The 14,470-nt window shown below is 38.5% G+C and overlaps 1 protein-coding gene across 10 annotated transcripts in view; it reads right to left on the bottom strand.

The window, feature by feature from the left end:
* Positions 1–14,259, bottom strand: part of mcf2l2 (MCF.2 cell line derived transforming sequence-like 2) — a 78,785-nt gene extending 64,526 nt beyond the window's left edge. For 7 of the 10 annotated variants that reach the window (XM_037545158.1, XM_037545163.1, XM_037545161.1 and 4 more), the window contains exons 1-2: positions 4,184–4,308; positions 3,277–3,476 (exon numbers count right to left, since the gene is read on the bottom strand). In XM_037545158.1, coding sequence (XP_037401055.1) covers positions 3,277–3,433 — 157 coding nt within the window. In that variant the 5' untranslated portion in view covers positions 3,434–3,476; positions 4,184–4,308. Of the gene's footprint in view, positions 1–3,276; positions 3,477–4,183; positions 4,309–13,886 lie in introns of those variants that run through there. The other 3 variants (XM_017717831.2, XM_037545160.1, XM_037545162.1) reach the window with 2 other exon arrangements.
* Positions 14,260–14,470: the final 211 nt, after the last annotated feature.

The following is a 14,470-nucleotide window of genomic DNA, read 5'->3' as shown; positions in this document are numbered from 1 at the left end:
TAATCTTCCTGACTTGAAAAATAATTTGTTACTTAGTTCAATGGCTCTGATGTCTTATAAAAAGAAGACATTACCAATTTGGCATGCCTTTCTGCCTGAGCTTTGATATTTGCCCCCAATCATGTCCCAGGAAAAGTTTAAGTGTACAGAGGACAATTCACTTAGCCCATGGCCCCATGACGGCACAACTGCTGAAAATAAAATTGTATGAAAAATCAAAGCCTTGTGACGTTAATCGCATTTGGTAGTAGTCAGAAACCTAGAACATTGCAGAGGAAAGGTTTAAAAATGCTGCTCTCCACAGATGTGAATTCAACATTTCATGCTTTAGGGAGAACATAATTGTAAGTAAAATGTAGGCCAATCATCTTTTCCACCTCCTTCCCCCAAAGGAACAAAAGCATGAGGCAGGGGGCATCAACACATACACTCAATGCCTTGCTGTCTCTCTCTCTGCCATATGCACATGCCTTGACTTTCACATCTGGAAAAATGCGTTCAAACTGTTACATATTGCAGTAAAAGGGTAAAAGTTCTGAAAGCAGAACTTTCTGGGTAACATGGAACAGAAAATAGTCTGTAAATGACCTGTAAACAAATCTGATTATGACTAGAAGCAGCATTTAGAACATCACAATAATAATAAATAAACAAATAAATTATTTTCCTGAAACATAAGATTTTTACTCACATATAAAGTACCTTTAAAGTATCTAATGTACCTTTATATGTGAATGTACAAAAAAAGTCCACATTCTTGTAATATAAACGTATTTCTTCCTTCTTACCATTTCACAAGATGCAAAGTTTTGCTACAACAGTGACAATATGCAAACATATTTGATGTAAGCATACGCATAATAATGCATACAATATGCTTTGCATTTTCTGAAATGGTAAGAAGGAAAATTGTTTTGTTTATTTTAGTGTATTATCTCCAATTATTTGCTGAGTATAAAAAATTTAAACGTAAAAGTATGTGTGTATCAAAATGTGCAGAAGTGTGTTCTCTGTAGTTGATGTGTATTTTCCCATAGAAAATAAACAAAACATGTCATACTTGGTATATTTTAACAGAAGGTTGGGATATTTTAACAGAAATATGGATATTTTAACAGAAAATTGGGATATTTTAACAGAAGGTTGAGATATTTTAACAGAAGGTTGAGATATTTTAACAGAAGGTTGGGATATTTTAACAGAAGGTTGAGATATTTTAACAGAAGGTTGGGATATTTTAACAGAAAGTTGAGATATTTTAACAGAAGGTTTATCGACATCGTTACTCCATACAAAGGATAGAATTTTCTTGGGTCTTTGACATGTAGACATCACTAGGTTTCTTCCAAAACCACTCAAACAAAAGAAGGCAGCCACCCAGGACAATAATAAGATACTATATCTTATATCTATATCAGGATAATTTATGTGATTGGGGCGGCTTTCCTCTGATGACGAAAATTGAAGTGAAAATATGAAGTGCTGGTATTGAAGCATACAGTGTGTCTAAAATCAACTCCACCACTAGTTCTTGACAGCCTTTTTCATGAATACATACAGACATGTGCCTGACCCAGTTCAGGCAGGTGGGTTTGATTATGCTGTGCTCTTTTTGAGGGGGTCTCAGAAGACTGCGGTTATCCTTGGGGCCTCAGGCATCTAAACTGACCACGTGAGTAATCACTCAGGGTAGGGGCTGTGCTAAATAGCTAAATACAAGTAAAGCTTTCCAGCTGTGCGTTTTCAGATTTCAGAGTAGCTGACAAGTGTAACAGAACATCTAATGGATGTTTTAAAGACCACAAGCATGGGCCCCACAGACTTCGTTTGGAATTCATTATGGGCACTTTCAAGAACTATGCCATCTAACAAAACGCAAAACACAGACTCTGTCTTCCAACCGCACTCCAAAAACATCTGCTCGGCAACATTGATTCCCCACAGACACACTGCAGAAAACAAACATGTGCAAGCAGAAGCCTGGAAAAAGGTCACTCATTAAGAACTCTGAGGACAGTTAGCACGGATTGCAGTGCATGACCTTGTAGTATGTACCTGCTTCTACCAGGATTATTTTCTAAAAGATGTGCCAGAAATAGTCAGCATGGTCATCCCTGCATTAAGGCACTTCAAGGTTAAAGCAACCACTTCACACAGATCACTACAGCACACTTACAGCCCAGCATCAAGCTACTGCATCTCTCAATTTAACAAGAAATACTATTACTAGACTGCCTCTCTTCTCTCCCCATGATATATAAGTAGCTGTGATGATTACAGCCACCTCTGTTTCACCTGCCTATCTGATACTTCCCATGTGGCACAAGCTTTTAACAGTCCAGGCGACAAATCAGCAGAGCAGCCCACACCAACATAACAAACCCCAACTGAGGACAGTCCAATGAAATGTAATAAAACTAAAATACATAATACATTCTAGAGGTGGGTGATATGACGATATGTTATCTCTTTCACAGTTACTAAAGTGTCATCCAAAAGCTTGGAGTCAATGTTTTCAGTAATAATAATATAAACAAGTTGCAGACAAATGTATAAAATAATTATGCTGTATAACTTCACAAATTTCAAATAATTAGTGGGACAGTAGAAAGCTGTAATTAAAATGAAGACAAGTGTTTATAAACTTTTGAAAGGTAGTGTACAACACAACTTGCTGTTTTAAACATCACAACTGTCATCATTATTTCTAAATATCACATGCTACATAGAAAATAAAGATTTAGACCAATAGAGAGCCTGCATCAATAGCTAATGCTGTCATACTCAAATGAAAGTTAGTCTGTTATGCTATTATAATTTTTTTTTTACAAAAAATAGATTAGATTAAATGATAAATTAATAAATTAGAATAGCAAACACTTGACCTGATTCTTCCTTCTGTTTTGTCCTATTTTGTTGAATAAAGATAAAAATCATTGTACATACAGGATAGTTTTTCAGCTTGTTAAAATCTGGCATTACTATTTTGCTGATATACGTTTGTTCCAACACAGAGAAACGGAATTTCATGATACACATTGTGTGTTGTGAACATGTCTTCAACTATTGCAAGACCACTTTCTAGCCGTATCACCACACTTCACATAGCCTATATTTCAAAGTCTGGACCACATGGCAGACTGGACAGAAAGACTTAAAGACTTATGGTCTAAAAAAACACACACACACACACACACACACAGACACACACACACATTCCACAACTTCTGCAGAAGAGACATGAGAGCTGGAGTGAGGAAGAGGAGGGAGGCATACTTCTCCTGGTGGCGGACTTGGTCTCCTGGCATACATCCAGAAAGCGGCGATAGGACTCCATCTCACCGGTTGAGATTCGGACCACAGAGTAAGAAGTGTCCCGCGCCCGTCTGCCGCAAGCACAGCACCTGGATGGGATGGTTTGATATCCGTCCATTCCGCAGCACAGGTGTGTGTGCTATGGCCGCTGCTCCAACAGCCTGCGTAAGCAGCAGCCAGTTTAAGCAAGGTCACTTCAGAGCGGGGGGATCAAAGCTGATGGAGTGTCACTCGTACAGACTTAAGCTATTAATTCCTGCTGGGCCTGTCCTGCATAGGCTTCATTTACTGCTTTCTTCTCCACCTGAGAGTGTATGTGCAGCGCATGCGCATACATATCCACACACAGCCAAGCTGACCACCTCACCAGACAGATATTCAATTCAATTTCTAACAGCTCCAATGACCAAACTTATCCAAGCTACCACATTAACAACAAAAAAGTAACATAAAACCAAAAAAGGAATCCTAATTAATTACATTAGAGCAGATGTACTGAATGACTCTGTCATTCCCAGCAAGACTAAGAAAGTTCCTCTGACGCTAATGAGCCTGGCTTCTCACCCACTCTGCTCACTAAGTAATTACTGGCATCTTTTTCAGGTCACATTGCTCTGTGTCTTAAGCATTATTAAGCACACAGAGCTCCTTATTCATAGCAGAAAACCACCCAGCACGAAACCGCCACAAACCCTAATGCAGCTTATGGCAGTCTGGCTGTCTCCATACACATGCCACTCTCTTCAAGCACACAGAGAGTCACACACATAGAAAAAGAGCAGCAAAGTCCATTAGGACAATTCTGCGTCCACTGCGCCTCCTAGGGCAGGACAGCTGAGGCTGAAAGGCTAAAGTGAGTCTGACTTACACATTATGGAGCCCATTGCTGAGAACGTCCCGGACCGTGTGGTCTTAAGAGCAGTCCTCTGCCTCTCCCTCTCCTCTCCTGTTGTCCCTGCGGCTCCGACAAGGGTCTACTGCTTTGTCTGAAGCCTTGGAACAAAATGGCATGGTTTACACAAATATCCTCAACAATGCCAGAAGCACTGGGGGCTTCCCCTTCCTCTCCCACCCTCCAAAGAATTCATCATTGTGTGGGGCGTTCTGGTCCACAGTGCGTCAGAGGGAACTTCACATGAAGCGGGGCTGCTCCTTTCCTCCCTCCACCTCACATGGTCCCACTCACACAAACACAAGTAGCCCAGCCACAGGGAATGCTCACCCCTCCCCATACACCCATGACAGAAGACATGTGGGCCGGAACATTTTGAAGTCCTTTCTATTCAGTAAATACGATGAATTATTTGGTAGCTACTATGAAACCAACATGCAAATTACTACTGTCCAAATGTCAAATAAAAAAGTAATTTCATCTTTGAGAGAGGAGAAAATCAAACTCCACAGGGCAAAGGTGGACACACTAAACACTGAAAAATTATAATGATGAGGCCTATGTGTCATTTTCTGTTAGATATTTGTTTTCTTTGCTTTTTTCCAGATGCTGAAAATGCAAAACCTGTTAATTAATGGCCGTTTTAACTGGGAATTAAATAAATGATGGTTGGTCTCTGACTTTTGCACAGTACTATATGAATGTAGTAATTACAGTGAAATGTGAGCCCACATACAGGCCCTTTGGGTTCAAGGACTTACACCTAAACCCAAAAGCCAGGACTCAATACCCCTTGGATATCCTACAGTTAATTCAATGAGCGACTTCACACGTGTTACGACTCAAATACTTTAATTACAGGAAGAAATATTGCCTAAAAAAGTGGAAAACAACACAACAGTGGTCTCATTGTAGCGAAGGGAAGAAAGAAAAACAGTGAAGAGCGATAATAGGTGAGCTCACGTTCCTCTGTTCACCCACCATGAGCCAGACTGACATGGCTGTTTTAGAACATTCCTGAGCATGGAAATCTTGAAATCTCATAAAACCTGGAGCTGTTTTCCCTTTCACCGCTGTTTGGGAAGAACATCACTCACTGCTATGGCTACAGCCTAAACCAGAAAACACTCATGAATGTGCACAAAAGGTACAGCTTAAGTACATCTGGGTCACTTCTGGATCGCAGAACGCAGGGAGCTGACTTAAAAAACATTTAGTTTTCTTAGGTCTATCTAATAACTGGTCCTTCTTAAACATTGTGAAGTGCACAATAAAATAATCTTGACCTGATAAATATAGAACTGTAGTTCTAATCTGATTACTGTGGTCTATTTTAGGAGCTTCTCTCATTCATATTCATATAGCTTACATGGACGTCATCCCCACCCTTACACGTGTCAATATACACTCTTTATCAGCTAAATGAAAGATTATGGTTCCCTAAAGACAAGATCACATACATAAACTGATAGAATACCAATGTTTAGCCAGAAAAGGTATTTGATACTGGTCAATGCACTCATGTCACATGCAGTAAAAATTCCTGAGATTCCTCAGCATACTCTGTTGGCATGTAGTGCAGAGTATAAGCAGAAATGCTTTTACATGTTAAAGTAGGCACTCTCTATTTCTTCTGTAAAATGCATTAATTACAGCTCTTTCTAATGAACTAAAGGCAAAAGCTAAATGCTTATGCTTTAAATCAATATCCACCACTATTCACAAGGAATTACTGCTTTTAATGTTATAAAACCAATTTTATGGCACATACATGTATAAAGTGATTCTACTATGATGCTAACAGTCTATAGGTTTCACAGGTTTGAGAAAGCTGGATAGTATTGTGAATGAACTAACAATAAAATTAATTTCCCGAATGCCTCTTTTTCAAAAAGTGCTGAGAAACTCTCACTGTTCAAACAGCTATCCAAAGTCATTTTTGACAAGAAACCAGTACTAATAGAGTTATAATTTATTATTTAGTAGCATTTGCTATCTTTTTACCATGTAATTATTTCTTATTGTTGTCAAAATACTTTGTGAGTAATAAATTGTGATTAAATGATCGATTTATGTTTTGGTGCATTGTTTATTTTAATCTGCACAGTTTAAGTTATTATTGAGTAACAATTATTAATATGATGGGTGACTGCAAATGTTTGAAGGATACTGTGTGACAGAGGATATATACACGCATACTGTAACTTATACTCTTATACTGTCAGAATGTAGCTGCGCAGTTCCTTATCAAATAAGATTATAGATCTGTTACACATTATGTCCTAGGTACAGCTCCAGCACCTTTGTCTGGCTACTACATTGGCCTCAAACGTCTTAAGAAAGTAAGATAAGAAACTAGAAGAGATGATGGGAGATCAAGGCTTTCAAGCACTTAGCAGAACAGCACAGAGAAGATGAAAGCTGTACAGGAAGAAAGAGGTTGGAGAGTGACTAATGGATTCTGCTGACTAAATGAACAGCCAGAGGTGAACAAGGTCTTCAGTACAGCCCACATGCTGCAGTGCATTACTAAACGTAAAAAAAAAAATATATATGACGCCAAGTTCATTTTTCTTAAGTTATGGTAAGATGTTCCAGAATCATAATCTGACAAAATCTGACCTGCAGTATTCAATTGATGGAATATTGCAATAATAAGACACAACAATAAACTCCCCTTTGCAGGAAAAGTGATGTGTTGGACCAGGCAGTCTGTAAAAATCAGTTTAGGGGACAGTTAGGAAAGAAATCTGCACAAAATCCATAATTTAAAAATGCAGTTCTTCTAGTGCATTTCATCAAAACAGAATATCATTTAATTACACTCTTACATCCAAATGGTTTTTTGGAATGATGCCATAGAACAGCAATAACCAACCCTCCTTCTGGACACCTACTTTCCAGCAGAGCCAAGTTAATTAGCTGAAGCAGGTGTGCGAGATAGTAGTTGGCACAAGACAGTGCAGAAAGGTAGATCTAGAGGACCTGGGCTGATGACCACTTCAATAGAAGAACAACTTTTGGCTACCCAAAAGAACCATTCAGTGGGTGAAATGTCAAATAATGTTTAAATAACCTCCACATAATATGAAGTACCTAAGATATTTCCTAAAACCATACACTCAAACCAAAAAACATCTAGGAACCTTTATTGTTAAGAGTGTAGCAGTTTCATGTCTAGATGACTCTGGTCCTTAGTAAGGAAAGAGTGGAGACCATGACATGAATGGATAATTTCTGAATCATCCATTTCTGGATTTTTACTACTTGTTTTGCAGGAACAATCGGTTTTCATAGTTTGCTTTGCTTTTGTAGGTAGTCGCTCCTCCATTCGAACTCACTGACATCAGAAAATATTGAGGGGGAAGAATGCTCAAAACTGCCTTCATGTGTAGCAAACGTTTATTATATCCTTAAAGAAAACCCAAGAATGCAGTAGTTACTCAAGATGCCAGCTGCAAGCACACTAGTACAGACACCTCCAGAAATGGAGCAAATGACACAATATAACCTCACTGAAGAAGAGGGGGCAGTCAGAGAGGGGTGGCCTTTGTCATAGTCCACGTGCAGTAGAGACACATAAACAGGAAGGAGGAGCTTATTAAAAGAAACAGTCTCATTTTGGGATCTGGAAGAGGACCCACCAGAAAACAACTGCCCTCAGGCCAATGCAAAAAATGCTCCAAGTTGCCAATGGATATGCCCCTGCCTCTTCGTTTTCCAAGGCCTTTTTACTTACATCCGTATGAACAGTGGTGGTGTACTCAGATCCTTATAATGATCTTAAACCAGCATGTGTTGGCATATAACACACCACAACAACGCTTTAGTTTATGATGAACAACAACAGCATCAACTCTACAAGCAGATGACTTATTACTTATTTTAAAGCAGCCAATGGCACCATGTTCACTAAAAGGGTCACTTACATCTGTGCCATATGAAGCAAAGCACCTCTGAATGTTCATTACAATTCTTAGAAAATGCTGTATGCATTTCTCAATTGAGTATAGTTCTCAAGTTAAAGTTCTCAGTATAAAATGTCTATACAATGATGTCAACAGGGGTTCTTGGCATGCCAGAGAAGAAATACTTTTGGTTCTCTACAGAATTTTCAGTGGATGCTTCTTTAAGCTTTACTTCATGTTTGTAAATCAAGTGCAATTGTGAAGAAACTTTCAAGAACATTGTTACAGTTCTTTACCACTTAAAGTTATTTCCTACTGTCTAAGGCAAGAACCATTTAGGAAATGTAATTTTTAAGTGTATTTCGTACCTTGAAAACAAACACTTTGCTTCCAAATGTTTGAAAATGAAATGATTTGGGGAAAAAATGAGCATGAAGCCTACTGACCCAAGAAAAATTAAACACTGCACTACTGACACAGGAAACTGTATAACAACATCAGTGTCATAACAACAGTAGTGAGATGGCTTAGAATACCCGATCATCATCAAAATCATCCCCGAGGTACAATACAGAAGCCTGCCACAACAAGAACAACACAGTCATAGCCAGAAGTAAGATCACATTGAAAATTGCACAATGAAAACATACTAGCTTTTCTGGAGAACAAGGAAAACCAAGAGCTGTGTAGGGTAACTATAAACATATAACATCAAAGCTGTATATGAAAACCTGTGAGAGTGAAACACTGCATTAAGGCGCTATTAGTTGAGGAAGGAAGGTTTGACGTATTGGTGATGGGCTTACAGCAGGCGGAGGGCAAAGGAAGGAAGTCCAGTGACCTTCCTATTGTTCACCTTTATACATTTGCAATAGAAGTGGGGGATTTTTTTCTTTATGTCTCACTAAAGCCAGAGCCTGCGGAGGTGGTATCACATTTAGGATCACTTGGCATAATGCCTAGGCAAGTTCCTGTGCTTATAAAACTGACCCCATGTTCCAGCAAACAGAAGCTCTAAACAAATATTTCAAAACAGAAAGAAAATATGCTTTCACAAAAGCAAAGAATAATATTTAACAATATTAGCACTGTCTGACTACTGAAATTTCAGCTTTGCCATTTTAGACAATACATAAGGATTTGCAAAGAAGTGGAATGGACAGAATCCACCAGCACAACAGTGCCACGTTTTAAAAATGATTGTGAAAATGGAAAAAAACGAGAACAATTCCATAGATTTTTTTTCTGCATAATTTCATTGTTGGGATGCAAAGTAAGTATCTTGCTCGCCCCTAACCACATACAGTACATTTAGAAAAACCTTGTCAAGATATATAATGCTGTTGTCGGAACAAAACTTTGTATCTCCTTTATGGTCACTTTACAGGAGAAGGAAAAAACATTACTTTCAATATAAGTCAATGGAACCAGAATTATTTGGATCATTTAGTCATTTTGGGTCATTCCTTTTGGTCCATTCATCATGAAAATGTATAAATAACCATATAAAGAACAACAGACATTTTCAATGTAATTAAAATGAATGTATTACCTCGCTTTCTTTTTTTTATTCCAGACTATCCCGCTATTTTTACCTGAAAGATTTTTCAAAGCGCTCGACCAGTTAATTGCATCATTTATTTGGGATGAAAATCCCCCCAGGATCATAAAAATCTGTGTTACAAAATTTTGTTTCTGATGGTGGTCTTTCTCTTTCAAACTTTTTATTTTATTACTGGGCAACAAATATTCAAAAATTGCTTTATTGGTTTCAGGCTACTGGGCAGGGTTGGTGAGAGTTGTAGTCTCGTTCCTGTCCCACTTCCTCCCTACACGTATTACTTACCTCTCCGCTACCAATTAGATATGTTAATCATTCCTCCAACTCCCTGGTAATTGCTACTCTTCAAATTTGGGGTCAATTTAGGCCATATTTTAAATTCTTAGCGCCATCCTATAGGATGCCTATATTGAATAATCATTTATTTCCCCCGAGTTTACATGATGCTGCATTCAGAATCTGGCATGATAAAGGTATTAGATCCCTCAGGGATCTGTATAAAAATGCTATTCTTTCCAGCTTTGTTCAATTAGTTTCAGAGCTCGGACTTACATATGTTCAGATATTTTAAAATAAGGCATTTTGTTTCCTCTCAGTTTCAAACCCACACTTGCCCCCCCACCAATCAGCCTTGGGATGATCTGTTGAATCAAAATTACAGTTCTAAAGGTCTTGTTTCCAAAATATACTTCCACATTATGGCTTTGGATAATCACTCCAATGATAAGGTCAAAAATGTTTGGGAACAGGAGCTGGGTATTACACTTTCTCAGCAGTGTTGGGACAAAGCTTTAAGACAAATTCACACCTGCGCACCCTGTGCAAAACTCCAGTTAATACAGTTGAAGGTTTTGCATAGAGTTCACCGATCTAAATCTCAATTGGCGAGGTTTTACCCCAATTCGTTCAGTGATCGCTGTGACAAATGCGGCGCCTCACCATGCAACCTAAGTCACATGTTTTTTCTCTGCCCTTCATTATTAAATTTTTGGTCCTGTTATTTTGACACCATGTCTCAAGTTTTAAAACTGCGGATTGCTCCCTGTACCTTTACTGCTAGGAGTTTATTATTCTTCTAATATTTAACTAATGTTGCAGCTGGATGTATGTATCTTGCACAATTCTGTATGGAATTTGTTGAATGTGGTATTTGATATAAAACAAAAAAAACAAACATTTTCACATTATGATAAAAACTGAAAAATGACAAAAACAGAGATATGAGGTTTTGTTCCAACAATAGCGATAAGGTTGATATATCTTATAAAGGCATGATGGATATTTGTGGCATCATACTCCTGCTGTCTATGAATATATATATATATATATATATATATATATATATATATATATATATATATATAAAAGAGATATGAATACCCATATTACTGTGTTTAGGTGTTTAATGTGACATAAATGCGTTTTACAACTGTGCTAGCTTTCAGAACCTTGGGCACTTGTGAGCCATGTTTGCTCTATCCAGCGATTACCCACATTTTGTGGAATCTTTCTCCTTTGTGATTTTCCACATGATTCTGTGGTTATCCCTGTGCCAGCACCCATGCTAAGTGGCCTGGTTGTGTTAATCCTCTTATAGCCTTATTAGGCAGAGATGGCTGAATAACCACATTTCCAATTATTTTCCAAATTGAAAGCAACAACTGTGCCTCAGGTTGAGAACTGCAGAGTCTTCAAGGCTGAGTTACAGAAACTGTGTTACGGAGTTGTTTTTCACTCCACTGTTAAAACTGCATATGAAATACTTTATATTTCATGATACTTAAACAGGCCTAAATATGTTGTTTGTAATAAAATGTATTCAGCGCTATTTATACTGATTTAAAAATTGTATAATTAAACTGTAAAGATTTAAACAAAGAAATTCAGAGTGGTTTGATGTGAGATGCTCTGTTCTAGAGAAATTCACAGAATCAGCATAGTTCAATGTGGTGGTGATAGGAACCAAACATCTGATGTGTTAAATGTCTCTAAAGTCTCCCTCACAGAGAACTACCAACATAAAATTAGTTACAAATATGTTGCCTCATGTCTGAAACATTGATTTACAACAGAGATATGTAGATTTAGTAGTGATAAAATGGCTATATTTGTATTGTGGACACTGTGACCCCTGGTTCCTATCGTCACCAACATAAAGACACCTGGGCCATTAAGTTTCTCTACAATAAGCCACTTCAGAGGTAAGGAGGTGAAGAGGTTAAACTTTCAGTTTTTTATCTAAATTACTGAATTATAACACAATTTTGATAAATCAATTAAATTGCCCTTTAGTTATTTACAGTTTCAACAATGTGCTCAGAAAACCATACTGTGTTATAATGTAATTTATTACAATATGATAATATTACATTGCCCACATTTACTCTTACTTATCTTACTGTAAATTTCATTCATTATCTAAAACATACATCTAACATAGAGTCAATAAAATCGAAAGCTCCAGTATGCTGCATGTCATGTAGCACATCATGTTATTAGCTGACATTGTATATTTATGAGCTCTACAATATACGCTATAAAGCATTTTATTATACCTTGAAATTCACATCAGAGTGATGTCATAAGCAGCCAATCAGAAAACAGATTCAGTCAAGAGTGACCCCCTCGCAGTGAGTCATTCATTACTGTTGAGCCGTCATGGCTCTGACTCAGTCTTGGGATGTTGATTTGAAGCCTTTTCCCGCTCTGAGCCTTTAAACCTTCAAAATGAAACAGCTCATGCATCAGAGTGACCCCTGAAAACACACCAGTGATGACCATCCACTTCCACTATGAAAAAACCGCATTACAGTTTCACAGTAAAGGCTCAAGTATCATGTATCAAAATAAAGGCTCATGTTTCAGAGTGACATCTGAAAAGACACGGGTAATGATCGTCCACTTCCACTGAGATAAAACCACATGACAGTTTCATTGTAATTCTTATATTACAATGAAAGGTCACCCTGGGGAACTTCCAGTTATGATTCTGTTTAACATTACGCACAGTGTCAGCATATTTAGGCCAATGTCACAGCACAGTCACAATGCCTTGGCAGGCAATGAATCCATTTAAGGGCAATGATTTAACAGTGATGAGTGGGTATGGCTTAATGGCTGTTCAGAAGGGGCCTCCATCTTAAATGTTGCATGAGTTGTCAGATGCAGAGGCAGGAATCGGGATTCCCTAATGAACGGAGGGCAGAAACGTAGAGAACTAAGCCACTCCATGAATCAATATGGTGAGCTGTGCAGGTCTGGTTCAGTTTCCATAGCAACACTCAGGCTGTCCCCCCAGGGGCTGCTGCAGCACCAGAGCATCGAGGAGGAGTAAGAGGCTCTCAGTAGCAGCATGGCACAATAACCTACTTCCATTTCTCTGCTTCATAGCTTTCATTACCATGGAAATAATCATTAATCATTTATTATGACATATTAAACAGTAGTTAGTCTGATAAAAAAAAGTGCGTATAGTATTTATAGTATGTAGTATAGTATTTGCGTATATAGTGCCTATTTGACTGTATCTAAACAAAATGCAATAATAATTGTATTTATGGTAACGCTGACTGGAAAAAGGGGGAAACTGCACTGAGTAAAACCAGCAAAGCAAACCTGGTGGATGGACTGCCTCATGTTATCTTGGTGCATTTCTCTATTACTGTACAATATTAATCTAAATAGAATACAAAAGCAACACAACCAAAGCAATTGCTTTGTGTATTGTATTTAGCTAGAGCAATAGATGTCTAGTTCTCACAATAGAAGTCCATTTCCTTGCCTATTTCTGTTTCCTTGCAATATTTATATAAAACATAATAGAGGTCTAGGTCTCATAATAGAACTCTCTTAACCAGTCTTTTTCTTTTTTCTCACAAGACTTAGCTACATCACAGTAGCAGTGCCTATTCAAGGAATGGTTCTACATGTGTATGTTGTCTTTACACACATTTTTTTAGCTATATCACAATAAAAGTGTAAAAGTATGAAAGCATGCATAAAGCAAGCCAAAGGTAATCTGAATTTTAGGATTTCACTTTGTAATCTATATTTAAGCAGAGCACAAGCCTCGTTCATGGCTGCCTGGTCCTCTGTCTCAGAAGCCATGCTAATCCCTTTACCCGCCACACCCCCCTTCAGCCTCACGTCCCAACCCCAGAAACCCCATCCTCCACCCTCAACCAAAAGACCATAGGATGTGAGCACTCACCGACATGGGTGATAATACAGCCCACCCGTTCCTGGAGCTCCTGTATAGACATCTCTTCCTCTTCCAGCCAGCAGAGCATTTCAGGGGCAGCCTCTCTCCTCTCACACTCCTCTCCTCTCCTGTCAGCTCAGTCCTGCATCAGAGGGCTCCCCCTCCACTCACACAAAGCAGGCAGCCACTCCCAGACCGGTGAAGCTCCTCCAATGGAGAAGAAGCGAGAGCTGAATCTAGCAGTGTGGATGCGATTCGCAGAGTGTGTGTATTGTGATGTTAACTATTCATCCTGTGGACACACGCGTATATGATGTCCTGGAGGACTTTGAACAGCTCTCAAAGCTGATGCTGTGACTGCTTTCCTAAAGGCTGAGTCAGAAAACAAATCAAATGACAGCTACCTGCCCACAGAGAGACAGGACCTTTATGGCTGATCAGATACAAAACCTGGAGTTAAGTAATCAGTGGAATGGAGCTGGATTCTCCTGAATGTGCCTTGGACTAAACTGTAAAATGTGTGTGAATGCGTCACAGTGGTGAATTATTAGTCTAGGTTTACGATTAATCTTGGTCTGGGAAACCAGCCCTAC

The sequence above is a fragment of the Pygocentrus nattereri genome, chromosome 15 (assembly GCF_015220715.1).
Source record: "Pygocentrus nattereri isolate fPygNat1 chromosome 15, fPygNat1.pri, whole genome shotgun sequence".
Taxonomy (NCBI): Eukaryota; Metazoa; Chordata; class Actinopteri; order Characiformes; family Serrasalmidae; genus Pygocentrus; species Pygocentrus nattereri.
The sequence above is the reverse complement of the archived record's forward strand: the minus strand, read 5'-3'. Positions and strand labels throughout refer to the sequence as shown.